Source organism: Piliocolobus tephrosceles, chromosome 8 (genome assembly GCF_002776525.5).
Source record: "Piliocolobus tephrosceles isolate RC106 chromosome 8, ASM277652v3, whole genome shotgun sequence".
Taxonomy (NCBI): Eukaryota; Metazoa; Chordata; class Mammalia; order Primates; family Cercopithecidae; genus Piliocolobus; species Piliocolobus tephrosceles.
The window spans coordinates 147,314,405-147,329,956 of record NC_045441.1 but is presented as its reverse complement, the minus strand read 5'-3'; the positions used below and the strand labels follow the sequence as shown (position 1 = coordinate 147,329,956).

Here is a 15,552-nt window from a genome sequence, read left to right as displayed (position 1 = left end):
GTCTGGGCATCTGCATCTGGGCTCCTATGGGTGCAGGGGTAACAGCAAGCATGAGTCTGTGTCTGGAGACACAGGCCACATATCATCCTGCAGGAGCTCTGAGTGCTGCCGCCCCGCAGTCGAGGCCCCGTGCACCCAGCTCTGCCTTGCGGTGCGCGTGATCACCTCCTACCTGGTGTCATCTCCATTCTGCAGAGGAGCAAACCAAGGCCTAGGGTTAGCAACATGCTCAGGGGCAGGCAGGAGCTGTAGGGCGGGACCCCTGCGTGCCTGGGCCCCATCCCTCCTATCTCCTATGTCCACCCAGGGAGCTGCGGCCCATCGTCAGAGTTGCCGGGGGCCTGTTTAAATGGACGGCTAGGGACCACCCTGCATGGTGACCCATTCCAGCCTCCGCATTCCAAGGCTGGGCCTCAGCCCTGGGTACACTCGGAACCACGAAGAATCCTAAAACGATAAAAACATCCTCCAGGCAAATTAAACCAGAGCCCCTGGCGTGTGGGTGTTTACAGCAGGTGGGGAGGGGTAGGGGTGGCGGCAGGGGCTGGGTGTGCAGGATGAACATCAGGCAGGGAGGTCCTGCCAGGAGCCTGGAGGGACCCAGGGCTGCATTTCAGGAGGGGCATCTGGTCACCCTCTGCCTTGCCTCCACCTGGCTCCACTCCCACAGCCTTGAATGTCCAGATCCAAAATGTGGGATCTTGCTGCTAATTTTCCTCTGAAGGTGTGGTCTGTAGGAGTGCGCAAAGCACTGTGCAGCACACCCAGGCCTCGGTTCTGTGCACTCGGGACTGCAGAGCCCATGCCAGTGACAGCATCCAGGAGCAGCTCTGGCACTGGCACCAAGTGACCGTGGTAACCACGTAGTTCTGGTCACAGCAGATTTTATACAAAGAATTACCACGGTACCAGAAGGACTGCTTTTCTGGTTTCTCTTAAGGTAAGATGAAAAGTCACTTTCTATAATGAAAGAACTTGGACCGGTTCGTGCATCTCTGTCTGGGCTGGAAGAGAGGGGCCAGTGGAGCCCGGCTCACGCCTGCCGTTGAATGACAGCTATGTTTCCATTTCTCTCTTCCTTCCCCTCCGTCTCATTCACTGTAAACACCCACTGAAGCCGGAAGCACAAGAAGAGGCTGGATCAGGAGGCCCGGGAGGTGGGAGGCTGAGCACGCTGTTCTCCCACCTTGGTCTTGCTCATCGGGACCCATGTTTTAAGCCCATTCCCTGAGATGGATCAGGCTGACTGCTTTCACATGCAGCTCCTTGAGACACAGAAAATGGTATCCAGCAGCACACTCCGTCACAACCAGGCAATCAGAATTCCTCTGCGGGCCTTTTCCTCACGGCGATCTCCAGGAAGAATCCTGACTGTTACCGTTTGGGGCAGAAGCGGAGGGGATTGCTGAGAACTCAGCCACTCAGACATGAGGCTGGGAAGGTATTTAAACATCCACTTTCGGAAGGAGTGGTCACAAGGACTTCAGTAGCCCCCCTGCAGGAAGAGAGAGACTCATCCTTCAGCCTGTTATTTGCTGTGCAAGGAGAGTATTTGATGACTGTGATGCCCCCGGCCTCTCTGAGCTCCCCGTGAGAACCAGCTGGGACTTCCTGCTCTGCCCAGATTCTGGAGGAAGATTTGTTGTTGTCACTTGAGACATAAATCATGCTTTCTTGAATGGAGGATGTGATTCGAATTATTTGCTTCTAAATGTGTTGGAGGCAAGCTGTGATCTGAGCTGATGGCCAGTCTCAGGAGGCTTCGCTTCTCAGCTTTCCTTTTCCCACTTGCTGGTTCCTAGAGCTGCTCCCCAGCCCTGACGGGATGAAGCAACTTCAGCTCTCATGTCCCTCCTCCCAGTCCTGCTGACACTTGGTGGTCACTGATGACAGCAGCAGGGTGGCCTCCCATGACTTGGGCCTCCTGGGCCACCCACCCTCAGCTGCCACCCTCTGTGGAGTTGCGTGTGGGGCAGGGGCAGGTGACTGAAGAAGGAAGGAGGGTGTAGGGGAACCATGAGAAGATCTGGGACACCACCTTCCAGAGCTGCCCATTGTCCAAGGAGAGCATAAGCTGCATGGCAAGCATGGTGCAGGTGACAACTGGAGTTGCACCCGTCTGTGTCCATGACTCAGGTCAGCAGGTGCGGCCCCACCTCCAATGTGACGCCCTGCATTGCCTTTGCGTGGTGCGGCACCGTGTGTGGTGTGCTCACTGTTATCCTGTCTGTTCACAGGCCATACAAAGGGGTTCATCCTCATTCACGCCGGAGGTTTAAAGAGGGATCCTGGACCCACATACCTACCCTTTGGCTCCATGACCAGTGCTTTTATAGTTATAAAATCCTGGAGAAATTAGGTCACAGAAAGCCTTGTGTGTGGTAAACACTGGTGATAAAGCAAGACCCATGAGGTCTGAGACGGCAAGTGACCTGCCAGGGAAAGGGCGGCGACCCAGGAGCCCGACCGGCTCGGCCGGCTCCCGCATTCCATCCTGTGGCTCACAGCGTGTTTCCTCCCCTCTGCGAACCTGGTCTCCTCCCCAGTGTGAGGACAATCACTGGGGCTCTCGCCTTCTTCAGGGAGTTGCTGGGAGGACAAAATGGAATATATGTAAAAGTCATTTCCTAGATGAGGGGGCGCATGTCGTGAGAGTTTCTTGAAATTTAATTGATGTTTCTGTCATTGAACTTGAAATAATGAGAAAATAAATCCAAATCCAGAACTCAAAGTAACACCTGTAGCGTCATCTGTGAGAGCCAGGACTTCCTAGGGAGTCTCCGGAGAGAAGCAGCATCTTTGACACGACAGGACTGCAGGTTCCTGTAGGTTCCTCCCCACTGGGTGCACTCTCCCCTTCGGCTAGAAGGTGGCACAGAACTGAGTTACTGCTGTGTTCCTCAGAACTCCACCTGGAGGAATTCCCAGCACACTGGTAAGAACCTGTTCTCGCAGCAGCCTTCCCCAAACCCGGTGTATTTCGTTGAAGATGCTGTGAAGCCTCAGAAATGTCGGAAGGCTGCACCGTCGCAGGGTCAGTTTTTCGGAACCACTTAGTCTACAATGTCTTTTTTAGGAGACTAAGCTGATTTTCAAGCAAAAAGTTAGGAAGCCACCACTGCCAGTCGACATTCATTCATTGCCTGGAAGCTTCCAGCCTCCTGACCGGCCCCTGTGACTGACCATCGGTCACTGCCCGCTCTGCCCACATGCTTCCCTGAACGCATTGACCAAGCGGGCACTGACCATGCTGGTGCCAACCCACTGTGGGGCCCTCTGGAGGGCCCATGTGACTCTGCTCCACCCGCTGTGTGCTTCCCAGGAAGATTTGCTCCCGGTTACCTGTGGCTATGGCACAAATCTCCTGAAACTTGGCTTCAAAATTAGTAGTTGGCTCCTCCCAAGGCTCTGAGGTTGGCCCAGAAGGTTCTGCCCACATCACCCAAGCTGTTCCTTCCCTACATTCAGCAGGTGCCTAAGCCTTGCTTCTCCCTGCAGCCTCTCCAACCGGGGCTCCCACCAACTGCTCCGACCCTTCCATGATGACCACCGTCCAGAAGGGAGCAGAGCCTGTCAGTCCGAGTGGTCAGCACAGGTCATGGGGCCACACAGCAGGGTAGGGACAAGACCCCACGTCCACTGGGTGGAGCTGGTGTGTGTGGGATGGGAGGAGCTCACAGCAGCCCTGGGAGACCTTGCTGTTTACAAACAAATTGATGCCTCACACCTGCTGCCTGACTACTTAGCTAAACGCAGGCTAAGCTGGTATATGAAAGGAAGCACATGGCCCCCGGAAGCTGACTTGTGTGCTCAGGAAAGACTGGAAGCAGCAGCAGAATCGGAGGTGAGAAGGGCAGCTGTAGGGTGTGGGGCAGTTCGGACACCAGCTTTGCCAGCCTGAGTTCCTCCACTCCCAGCACCCTGACCTTGGAGGTTGCAGGCAGCACGTCAGGGGCATGATCTGAAAAGGCCAAGGGGCGACCCAGCCAGCAAGCCTGAGCTCAGGGGCTTTGGTGACACATTCTAAGCACTAGTGGTGACACACTTTGCTGTGTTCTCATTAAGGTGAGATGTCCAAAGCAGACAGACCGCAGTCCTGTTTCAGCCAGGCTTGCCCGCGAGGCCCTGGCCGTCACTTCGGGTGAGAGGCTGCTGAGATCAGAGAAGGCTCCTTCTCTACCCCTCGGCCAAGTTTTGAAAGACGAAGATTGGGGTGATAAGTGAAACAACTTTATCATTTATATTGATTCATAAGTGTTTTGGATTATTTATGTGGGACATTTTAGCTGAAGACCCATGACCCAGAGAAGCGGCTCCTCTGAGCTTCTGCCTTGGTGTGCGAGCCAAAGGATTTCATTGCTGTTTTCTCTCTCTCTTTGCTTCCTGATTTGTGAGACAGGTTTGCTGGGTTTGTGTTGCATTTGTCTAACTCTGACCCTAGACAGTGCTGTCGAGTAGAATTTCCCATGGTGGTGGAAATGCCGGTGTGATGGCTACCAGCCATGTTCCACTGTGGAACATTCGAATGTGGAGGGTGCAACTGAGGAACCAAACCTTTAACTGCATCTCATTTTAATTAGCTTTCATTTAAATGGCCATGTGAGACTAGTGGTTGCCATACAGAAAGTACAGTTCTAGGGTTTTTTCTCTACTTTTTTACCAGTTTATATCTCTTAGTTCATTTTCTTTTATCTGCTGTTTTAGCTGAAACTTATAACACACTGTTGAATAATGGATTGCAAGTACCCAACCTGGCTCCTCAGTTGTACAATTGTGTTTAAGCATGTCTAACATTTGCTCTTTCTTTCTCTTCTTCTTCCCTCCCCCCTCCCTCCCTTCTTCCTTTCTCTTTCTCTCACCCTCTCTCTTTCTTTTTTTTTCTTTCCTCTTTTCTTTTCTTTGAGACAGGGCCTCACTCAGTCACCCAGGCTGAACTCAAGCTCCTGGGCTCAAGCGATCCTCCTGCCTCAGCCTCCTGGGTGGCTGGGACTGCAGGCACTTACCACGGTGCCTGGCTTAGGGCTTGCTATTTTTAACAAATATTCTCTGTGATGTTAAGGGAGTCTCGTTATTTTACTCTTTTATTTAGGGCTTTAAATAAATTAGAAATGGTCACTGAATTTCACCAAGTAACTTTTCAGAGTCTATTGATACAAACATTTTCCACTTTTCAGAGCGACCTTTGATTTTATGATTCACCATCTCGAAAATCTAGGTTGCCACCAGAGCTTAACAAGTCCCATTTCCCTGACGGCCTTATCTGAGCACTTTTGTTTGTTTTTCACTACCTTCATCACAAATCCTTTGTTTCATGAAATCTCGGCTGCCCACTGCTTTCCAAACGAACAGGCATCTCCACGTGGCTGTGCTTCTCTCGGGGGTGGCCCCTGCCTGCCTCCCCTTCTCCTCCCTTGCCATCCTGTGACTCGGCGCTCACTCCTACAGAAGGACTTGTTGCCTCTCCCGAATGTTCACTGCCTCTCCCAAATTCGCTGCGCTGAATTTGAATCACTTACGTCTGACACTGAACTGATGGCCTGTTCACGCACTATTTTGCTTTGGCCTGCACAAGGTTTCTTAAAAATGTAAACATTTAAAGATGGGTATCTTAATATTATGATACACTTTAAATGCTAGTTTTCAACAAAGAGTGCATTTGTAAAGTTGTAAAAGGCAAATGATACTACAAGGCTGAATGAAGATAATAGTCTCTGGCCCCTCCTCAGCCCCTCCTCATCCCCAGTTCTCAACCCTATGGCAGCATCTCTTTCATCTCTTCTCTGGTATTTATTTTATTTCTAAACAGCATACTTATGCTCCTGTTTCTTTTCTTTCTTCCTCCCAATTTACGTCAGTGTCCATTAGATTTCTAACAAGAATAAAGATCTCTGTCTCCTGTGCCGTTCTCACCACCCAAGCATAATTTATCATCCCGCCAGCCTCCTGATGGACTCACCTCACATTGCTGGTGTACATTATGGCCGTCACAGTTGAGCCACGTAATATTCAGCATTTCCTTTCTTCAGAACTTGATGCTTTTCCTCGTTTTTCTGTTGCTGGGTTTTTCACCTACCTGTAAATAATTAGGCATCAAACCTCGGGCCAGAACAGCAACAGCAAAACACTCTCAGGACACTGCAGGCATGAGGTGGTCTCAGGGTTCCATTTTCTTCTCCTAGAGCCACTCCCTCTGGAGTCCCCCTCCTTGTCCAGACGGGATCCTCGGGCTGGGGTCTGGCCCCAGGCACTCACTGTGGGCTGCCTGCTCACACAGTCGGGGTCCTCGGGCGGGGTCTGGCTCCAGGTAGGCGCCGTGAGCCTCCTCCTCACAGATAGTGGGTCCCAGGTAGGCGCCGTGAGCCTCCTCCTCACAGTCAAGATCGGGTCCCAGGTAGGTCCCCTGAGCCTCCTCCTCACAGTCGAGATCAGGTCCCAGGTAGGTCCCCTGAGCCTCCTCCTCACAGACAGAGTCGGTCCCAGGTAGGTCCCCTGAGCCTCCTCCTCACAGACAGAGTCGGTCCCAGGTAGGCGCCGTGAGCCTCCTCCTCACAGTCGGGGCTCTCGGCCGGCGGTCCCAGGTAGGTGCCGTGGCCCGGCCTCCAGGAGGCTGCAGTCTCAGAGCCCCGGACTCCACCTGGACGCGGTTCCCTGCAGCGTCCTCCGCCCGTGCCAGTGCGGGGGGCACCGATGGCCTGTCTCTCGCATCTCCCCCTTCCTCTGCCCGGCTGTTAAACACAGTTGCTTCTGTCTGCAAGGCCGTAGGGACATCTCTTGGGGCTGCCCTTTCAAATTTTTGGCTGTCCTTTCCGTGAGGTTGAGAAGCTGAGGGAGAAACTCCTACATTCCCTCTTGGCGGCTGTTGCCGGGAGGTTGCAGCCTGTGCCACGCGTGTGCCCCGCACTGTGGCTGCGCTTGCCGCTGCACTTCCGGCTGCACTTCCGGCTGCTAGCTCAGCAGCAGCAGGGGTCCTGACGCCCTCCAGTCCGCGTCCTCACATCCTGACAGCTTCTAGCTCTGTTCCCTCACGTGCGGTTCAATAAAGGAACAAATAAACGGAAGACTTTACCTAGACATTAAAGGGATCAGATGACAAGTTCTAGACATTTGAATCAAATCCTACTATAATGCAAAGACGGTTTGATGTGGTATGAATTTAGTATCTCTGTTGCAATTTAAAGCAGCAATTAGTATTCTCTGTTGCAATTTAAAGCAGCAATTAGTATTATACAATATATAATTATTGCATTATAATTTATATTATGTATTAGTTATCTTATTATATATTATCTTATTTATTGTGTATTTATTGAGACAAGGTCTTGCTCTGTCGCCGGGGCTGGAGTGCAGTGGCATAATCTTTACTCACTGCAACCTCGACCTCCCAGGCTCAAGTGATCCTCCCACCTCAGCCTCCCAAGTAGCTGGGACTATAGGCATGCTCTGTTACCTCCAGCGAATTTTTTAATATTTTCTGTAGAGATGGGGTCTTGCTATGTTGCCCACGCTGGTCTTGAAGTCTTGGGCTCAAGGGATCATCCTGCCTCAGCCTGCCAAAGTGTTGAGATTACAAACATGAGTCACTGCACCCAGCCCATTGTTTTAAAATAGCAATATCATATAATTATTACTTTTTGTGTGTGTGACTGAGTTTTGCTTTGTCACCCAAGCTGGAGTGCAATGGTGCGATCTGGGCTCACCGCAACCTCCGCCTCCTGGGTTCAAGCAATTCTCCTCCCTTAGCCTCCCGAGTAGCTGGGATTACAGGCATGTACCATCACAACCAGCTAATTTTTGTGTTTTCAGTAGAGACAGGGTTTCACCATGTTGGCCAGGCTGGTCTCGCACTCCTGACCTCAAACGATCCACCAACCTCGGCCTCCCAACGCACTGGGATTACAGGCGTGAGCTACTGCACCCAGCCATTACTATTATCAAGGCAGAAATTTGTCGTTTTGTGGTAAAAAGCTGAACCTTCAAAATAACTAGCCACAAAACTGCCAGAGCTTGCCGTTTTATAGGAGATGGACAGAACTTGGCTGATCACGTGCAGAGTCTTCACTTAGAGGCCTAGACATCTTCACTTCCCTCTGCACCTCGTTCACTCTTGGCTAGGAACCCCATCCTGACACCTCTCCACCACCTGCCCTACACACCAGAATTAGAGGTGCTTGGTTTATGAACTTAGCACTTAAATAACTCTACTGCTTAGACTCTAAGCAGCCTTACACAGGCGCTCACACCTGGTGGGCCTAAGGCACATCTGGAGTTTCTAGTGATGCATTTATATTTGATCACTTGTTTTGAACATTTTAAAAGAAAATCAACATTTTCTTTAAATATGTTAACATTAAGACTGGGCGCGGTAGCTCAAGCCTGTAATCCTAGCACTTTGGGAGGCTGAGACGGGCGGATCACGAGGTCAGAAGATCGAGACCATCCTGGCTAACACAGTGAAACCCCGTCTCTACTGAAAAATACAAAAAACTAGCTGGGCGAGGTGGCGGGCGCCTGTAGTCCCAGCTACTCGGGAGGCTGAGGCAGGAGAATGGCGTAAACCTGGGAAGTGGAGCTTGCAGTGAGCTGAGGTCTGGCCACTGCACTCCAGCCTGGGCGACAGGGGGAGACTCCGTCTCAAAAATAAATAAATAAATAAATATGTTAACATTAATGTAATATGAATTTATGTACTTACTCTAATATTGGTATGTAATTTTATTTTATAATAAATATATTTTCACTTTTATTGGAAGTATTTAGAAAGTATTTTCATCTGCAAAACTTAGCTCATGGCCAACTTTTCAGAGACATTTCTGTATTCTTGAAAGTAAAACACTCCTGTGTTCACACCAAAGCTGTGTGTTCTCCATGGATGTATCCCTACAGTTATTGCACAGGTCTGGGTGGCATACGCTGAAAGGAAAACTGACGTTTGTTTGCTTGTTTGTTTGTTTGTTAGTTTTTACCGAGGCCAGCACATTGCTTTTCTGATATTGAGGTTTAAGTATAAGATAAAATTTTAGAGGTCTCAAATATAGTGTAAATACCATGGACAAGTAGGAAAAAGCACTGGATTTAAACATGGATTCCATCACTGTTTTGTGATATTGAGAAGTCATTAAATGTTCATCTGAAAGATAATTAATGCAATATTTTTATATCTTACCTTCACCAGGTGGTTATTAAGACCAACTAAGAGGTCTAAAAATGTTTAAGCTATGCATTATGCAAATTATTTGATAACTCCATGCAGGTAACCTAAGATTTTGTTGCCAATAAGGCATCTTGACAGTGAAAAATCAACCAAATATTATCAAATACTTCCATTTGCAAATAATCATTGAAGTCAGATTCCACAGAAGCACAAGCACACTTTCCCTGGGCATCGCCCTCCCCGACGGGCCCTTGCACTAATACCCAGTGGTGCCCACTTTGTCACACTGGGAAATGCTGATCACAACAAGTACGTAATGATTCTCTTAAAATTCAGAAGGTACATGGTATACATTGAATTACTCAAATGCTTTCTATCACCATATGGTTATTCCTCCAAAGCTCATTGAGATGAACCCACAAGCTAACTATAGTCTCAATAATTGCATTGGTGCAAGTATGTTTCACAGAAAAGGAGTTTGTGAGGCAGTTATCTCATGAATGGCATTTCTGTTTGTGATGCTTCTTTCACCTTGCACCCGCCTCACTCTGCTTCTCTCCTTCCAGCCTGCAGTGGCGTCTGGGACAACATCACATGCTGGCGGCCTGCCAATGTGGGAGAGACGGTCACGGTGCCCTGCCCAAAAGTCTTCAGCAATTTCTACAGCAAAGCAGGTACTGTCTGTGGGTTGCGTTCCTGAGTTCCTCCAGGGTGTTTTCATCTGAGCATCCATGTTTTCCATCCAAGAAGCAGGAACATCACTTTCCTTCAGGCATCTCCTGCCACCCTGGGGGTCAGGGAACGGCTGTGGCATATTGGGGTGAGTGCCCGTCTTAGGGAGCAGAAGGGCATCACCTGCCTTCAGCCAAACCCCAGAGAGCAGGGCAACTGCAGGGAAAGAACCAGGTTAGACAGGAGCCACATGGGAACCAAAGCATGGGAAACATGCATGAGAGGGGAGGGGAGGCGAGGGGGCATAAAGAGGCTCCCTCCTCCTGCTGAGTCGGCCTGTGAATCCGGAGAGCACGCTCTGGAAGTTTCTGGGAAGTGAGACGTGAGGCACCCAGAGCCTCCATGCTCAGGGCAGAGGCCCCAGGACGCACCTAGTTTACCGAACCCATTCCCCCGACCTCCCTGCCGCCTCACGGGTTTGATGCTGCCTGGAATTTGCAGTTCCTCTGGGCTTCCAGGCTCCTCCTCGGCACCCGGGGCATGCTCTATATGCAGTGCGGCAAATATCTCTTGGCTGAATCCTGAGAGAAGGGTTTTGTTTGTTTTTGTGAGTGATTCAGATTGTCACGGTGTGAAGAAATCTATTTAGAAAAATAGAAAACATAAGAAACATCTGGAAACAAAAAGTATAATAGTTTGAAACATTATGGAGAATTTGCTTTTATCTCAGACAGAGGTTAAAGGGTAAGGACTTTGGGAAGTAGTAATGCTGTAGTGTTTGAAAGCAGAGTATTGGAAAAGAGATTGGGACAGAGGAGAAGGAGATTCCGAAAGGAAGATTTTGACTTTCTCACCCCGAGTTGCCAGCAGAGCAGCCTGAAGGTGGGGACCGTACTTGCGTTAGCATCATTACCCACCCGTGACTTAGAACTGAAGTCACTTTAGAGAACCTGAACTTTAAGAACTGTTCCCTCCAATCAGTAGCATTTCTACTGAGCAGCTTGGGCTGCATCCTTTCTTCTGGAGCTCTGGAGAGAATTGGCATGGACTCCGGCTTTTCCTAGTCGATGGCATGGTTCTGAGGCTTCCAGAAAGCACCCAGCAGCCTGGTAGTTTGCACACTGGCAAACACCAAAACACAGTCCGGCGTCTGCCAGACAGAAGCCATCTGGGCACCAGGCGCCCAGGTCAGTGAGGCTCTGGCCCTGCCTGGAAGCATCCTGCGCCCCCTGGAAGTGTGAAAACTCCCAGTCGGTTTTGGGTTAAATACTTATTCCACCTTTTTCCCAAGCAGGGAGCATGACACCACCTTGCTATTGTGAGGAAACCTGTAGTGTTTCCCCAAGTCTGAGTAGTCGCAGCTAGATGATCTGAAATGCAGGGGAAATATGCTGCTACTTTTTCAACCCATCAGAAAAACATGAGCTATGCGATGACATGCACAAACCGTGGACAGATGGTCCCCATGGAACGTCCGCATGGAATTCATCCCTGGGGCATTAAATGGGCATCCTTTGCAAATACTTAGAGAGATGTGGATGTGACTGGGGGCCAAGCAGGACTGGGGTGAAACCACCTGGCATCGTACCACAGGGGCTGAGGCTTCAGAGACTAAATTCGGCAGGGATAACTGGAGACTGTTGAAATGAAATGAAAGTCAGGTTCGCATCTGCGTGGTGCTCTGTGGTCTACAGAACACTCCACATGTGATGGCTGCCCCTCCCATGACCTATAAGGAAAGCTGGGTCACAGAACACACGCGGAATCATTTCCGCCCACAAACCCAGGTGTTCCAGAAATAAGTCGCCATTCTAATGAAGCGTTGTTTTCTCTCTTGATTTCTCGTCCTTCCAGCAGGTGGGAGGTTTGGGGCTGTCTGTCCTACGCTAGGCAGGTGGCCTCTGGGCATCATCACGCGTGCCCGGCTCATCATCACAGTGACCAGCACACTGGCACCCTCCATCTCTGTGCCAGGCGGGACCCTGGGCCGTGTCCAGAAGCAGTGGGCAGCTCCTTCCGCAGGTCCGAACCCTGCCCTGCAGCGGTGGGACCCGGGATGCAGGTGCTCTCCCCACCCGGGCTGGACTTTACCGCTGCTGCTTGGGGAAAGCTGTGAGGATCAGGTGCTTTGGGCATTTCCTGCCCCATCCCCTCCAGGAGGCAATGAGCCAGCTGTCTGCATAGAGGGGAAAAAGGAAGCAGGAGCCAGGATGAGAGGCACAAGGACTCATTACCGGGAGGACAGCCTTCTGTGAACAGCTCCTGTTCAAGCCCCATGCTCAGGGCCCCGGAGGCAGCTCCAACAGCTGTGTGCTGGCCTCTCTCCCTTGACTTGCTTTCTGGGTTTCCAGTTGCTCCTGGTGCCCACTTGCCAATTCTGCATGGCACTGTTGTAGCCAGACCCAGGGCAGCAGCTCAGCCGCCCATCCAGCACAGGTGTAGGGCCAGGTGTGTTTCTGAGCCTTTAAAGGGGCATCAGCACATCCCCCAGTGGAGGATGATGTAGCCTCATGGGGCTTGAAATAGTCGCTGAGAGCACTGAAGTCCTAAGGGAGGCCTTCAAGTATTCGTCATCTTGCAAGTGGGCAAGAGCGTGCCCCCGCGCCCCACAGCCTTTCTCTGCATCTCCCTGGCCTCTCTGCACCTCCCTGGCCTCTCTACACCTCCCTGGCCTCTATGCCCCTCCCTGGCCTCTCTCTGTACCTCCCTGATCTCTCTGCAGGTTGCCACCTCAGGCATTTCCTCTCCTTCCACATTTGCCCCGTGTGTCTCAGGAGTGAGAAGTCAGAAAGGATAAAAAACCTGTGAGGGAATCTGCACTTCACAGAATGACTGACTGACTTAGTTTTTGGAGTTTTATTTAAGTATCTTCTTTGGATTGGTAAACACTGATCTCCTGTAGGAAGGAAAAAAGGCTGCACCTCGCAGAGGATGAGTGACAGGCTCAGCTCCCACCGACGTCCTGGCTTCCAGACTCAGGATAGGGGCCTGTAGGTGCCCTGCTCAGGTGAGAGCCAGGCTGTCAGGTGTGGCGCTTGGCCCATCACTTACCAGTGTGACTTTGGGCAAGTGACACTTCTTCCTCAGCCTTGGCCGTCTCATCTCTGAGATTAATTGGAGAGCCGCCTCCTGTGGCTGTCAAGATTAACTGGGTTGATGCAGGCACAGAGCCTGGCGTTCCTGAGGGCTCAGTGAGTCGGAGCGGCCACTACCACGACTACTATTATTATAATAACGATTAAGAGTGCTGTTCCTGAGTCTGTGGTGGGCACATCATTTATCTTTGTGGACCTGTCTCCTTGTCTGCACAATGGGGCGGTGGGACCAGGTCTCTAGGAGTCTCACCCGTTTTAGGGCTCTGTTTTGCCTGTACTGTGTATGGGGTCTCTGCAGCTAAGCAGCCCCCAGACCTTACTGGGGCTCCCTGTGTGAGGTGTGGGCCTTGTAGTCAGAGCCCCTGATTGGTGATGGTATCGGGGTACCAGTGGGCAGAGCTAGCCCTGTGGCCTTGCTGAGACCAGTCTCCTACCCTACTCCTCCCCAGTAGAGCCAAGGGCCTGGCCCAGCCAGCCCTCTCTCTGCCTCTCACCACTGCATGACAAGAATCACGCATACCCCCCACTCAGAAACCGAGTCTTCAAAGCCTTGTTTTCCCCTTCTGTAAAATGGGAACAGCAGTGCCCACCAAGTCTGTCTTGCAAAGTTGTCTTGAAATTAAAAAGTCATGGGAGTGAAAATATTTGCTAAATCCAAAGCCCCAGACCCTTCCAGTCACCCAGGCAGGGAGACGGGGCCCCACTCTGGCCATGCCAGGTGCAGGAGTGCATGGAGGGGTCTGGCTTCCTGGGCTCTGCTGTGGAGGTGATCCTGATGCCATGCAGCCATGCTTGGAGCAAGGCTGGCACGGCGTTCAGTGCCTGGTTTTATTCTTACAGCTCAGACACCTCTGAGAGCTTTATCACCTACTGTTCTGTGTGGCCGTCTGCTAAGGACACACAAATACAAGGAACATTGAATTTCTGAGCTTACATATGATTTTAGTTCCTTAGGAGCAAACAATGAGGTTGTAAGGGCACAACTGCCTTGATTTCCTACAATTAAACTGTAATTCCGCCATCCTTTCTTCCAACACCAGTGGCCAAACGGAGCCTGCCCTACCGGGTCACTGTTGGTGGTGAGGGCCTGGCTAGGAGGAGGGAGGGTGCTGTCAGGAACAGAGCAGGCCGGGCACTCGGCTCCAGGACGGCCAAGGCTTGGCTGTAAATATCACTTATGGTGGCAGAACCTAAGAGTCTGTGAAGAATTTTCGTTCTGCCCCAGGAGAACTACACTTACAGTTGTGGTAATTACGACTTACGACACAGTGCGTTCACTCTCATCTCAGGCCCCACCGGCCCCGAGAGGTGACCTGCGGGCCAGGTCACGGGGACTGGGAGGCCAAGGAAGGTTTCTGAGTGGCAGCCCTGTCTCCTAGCTGAGCCCTGGGCATGGGAAGCATTTTAAGAGCGCACGGGCTCAGCACAGACTAAGGTCCCTTCTAAGGCCAGTTTTCATGGACTTGCAGATAAAATATCTGAACTTCACTTCCAGGAAACATAAGCAAAAACTGCACGAGTGACGGGTGGTCGGAGACGTTCCCAGATTTCGTCGATGCCTGTGGCTACAGCGACCTGGAGGACGAGAGCAAGGTAGGCTCCCGCGTGCTGCCATGGTGGTGGGTTCCGCTTCCTGACACTGCACCAGCAGCCCCCTCCTGCCCTGCAAGAATTACGTAGATTTTTCCCCTAAATAATCCTCTGAGTACCGACGCTACTTCCCGCTTTCCAGGTTAAGCGGAGTCCCTGTTTCCATTCTGCTGCTGCACTTGGGATTGTTTGATTGTTCCGTCATTTTGCAGGCAGGGAAAGGCAGGTTTTCTTGACCTGCTGTGTGCATGTCTGGGAGATGGTGAGGAGAATCTAAGAGCGGCCCCGCCTGCCCGAAAGTAACTTTTCAGACGGGTCCTGGAGAGCACACCCTTTCTGCATTTGGATTTCTTGTCCCATTTAAGATTTTGCCACATTCTGGGGCATTGAGAAGCCAGTGCCATGGTTTCCTGAGCCCTGAACCTGCAGCAGGCGATGTGACCACAATTAGGGTGTCTTTTCAAGCTAAGAGACCCGGCTTGTCCTCGGCCGGGAGGCGTCTGGAAGCAGGGGTCCCAGGGTGAGTTGGGGACCCCCCATCCGGGCTGCACAAACTTGCTGCAGTGACTGGGGCTCTCGGGCGTTATGTCCACTGCAAACCCTTCTGCAGGGCTGTGATGTCTCAGTAATGAGGATGTTTCTCCCGAGTGTGGGATGCGTGGCCTTAAAGCTGTGCTCCAGTCCATCTGTGCCAACTTCCCCAGCTCTGCCTCAGGCGGCTGCTCCTCCCAAGGGCTCACTCTCCGCAACATCGGCCTGTGGTTTATCAGCAAACAGACCTCCGTCCTTCCCCGCAGCCCTGGCAGCACTGTGTGGGTGCCCGGCGCCCTGCCAACCCGCAGCCAGAGGTGTGTGAGGAGGGTGCTCCCTGCACGGGTGAGGCAGGGGGCAGGGGACGCACTGGAGGCTGCTCTAAGGAGCCCCGGGAAGGGTCGTGCTCCCCACACGCAAACTTTCTCCCGCAAGCCCACAGAATTCCCGGCGAACCATCAGCTCGTGGGCCGATCACCTCCTGCCCTGACCCTGCTCCACCTGCCCCTCCTG

General features: G+C 51.7%; 1 protein-coding gene across 1 annotated transcript in view; it reads left to right on the top strand.

Moving 5' to 3' along the window:
- The first annotated feature begins 3,008 nt into the window (after positions 1-3,008).
- Positions 3,009-15,552, top strand: part of VIPR2 (vasoactive intestinal peptide receptor 2) — a 77,351-nt gene continuing 64,807 nt past the window's right edge. The window contains exons 1-4 of the mRNA XM_026451497.1: positions 3,009-3,034; positions 3,558-3,616; positions 9,718-9,825; positions 14,414-14,511. Coding sequence (XP_026307282.1) covers positions 3,009-3,034; positions 3,558-3,616; positions 9,718-9,825; positions 14,414-14,511 — 291 coding nt within the window. The remainder of the gene's footprint in view (positions 3,035-3,557; positions 3,617-9,717; positions 9,826-14,413; positions 14,512-15,552) is intronic.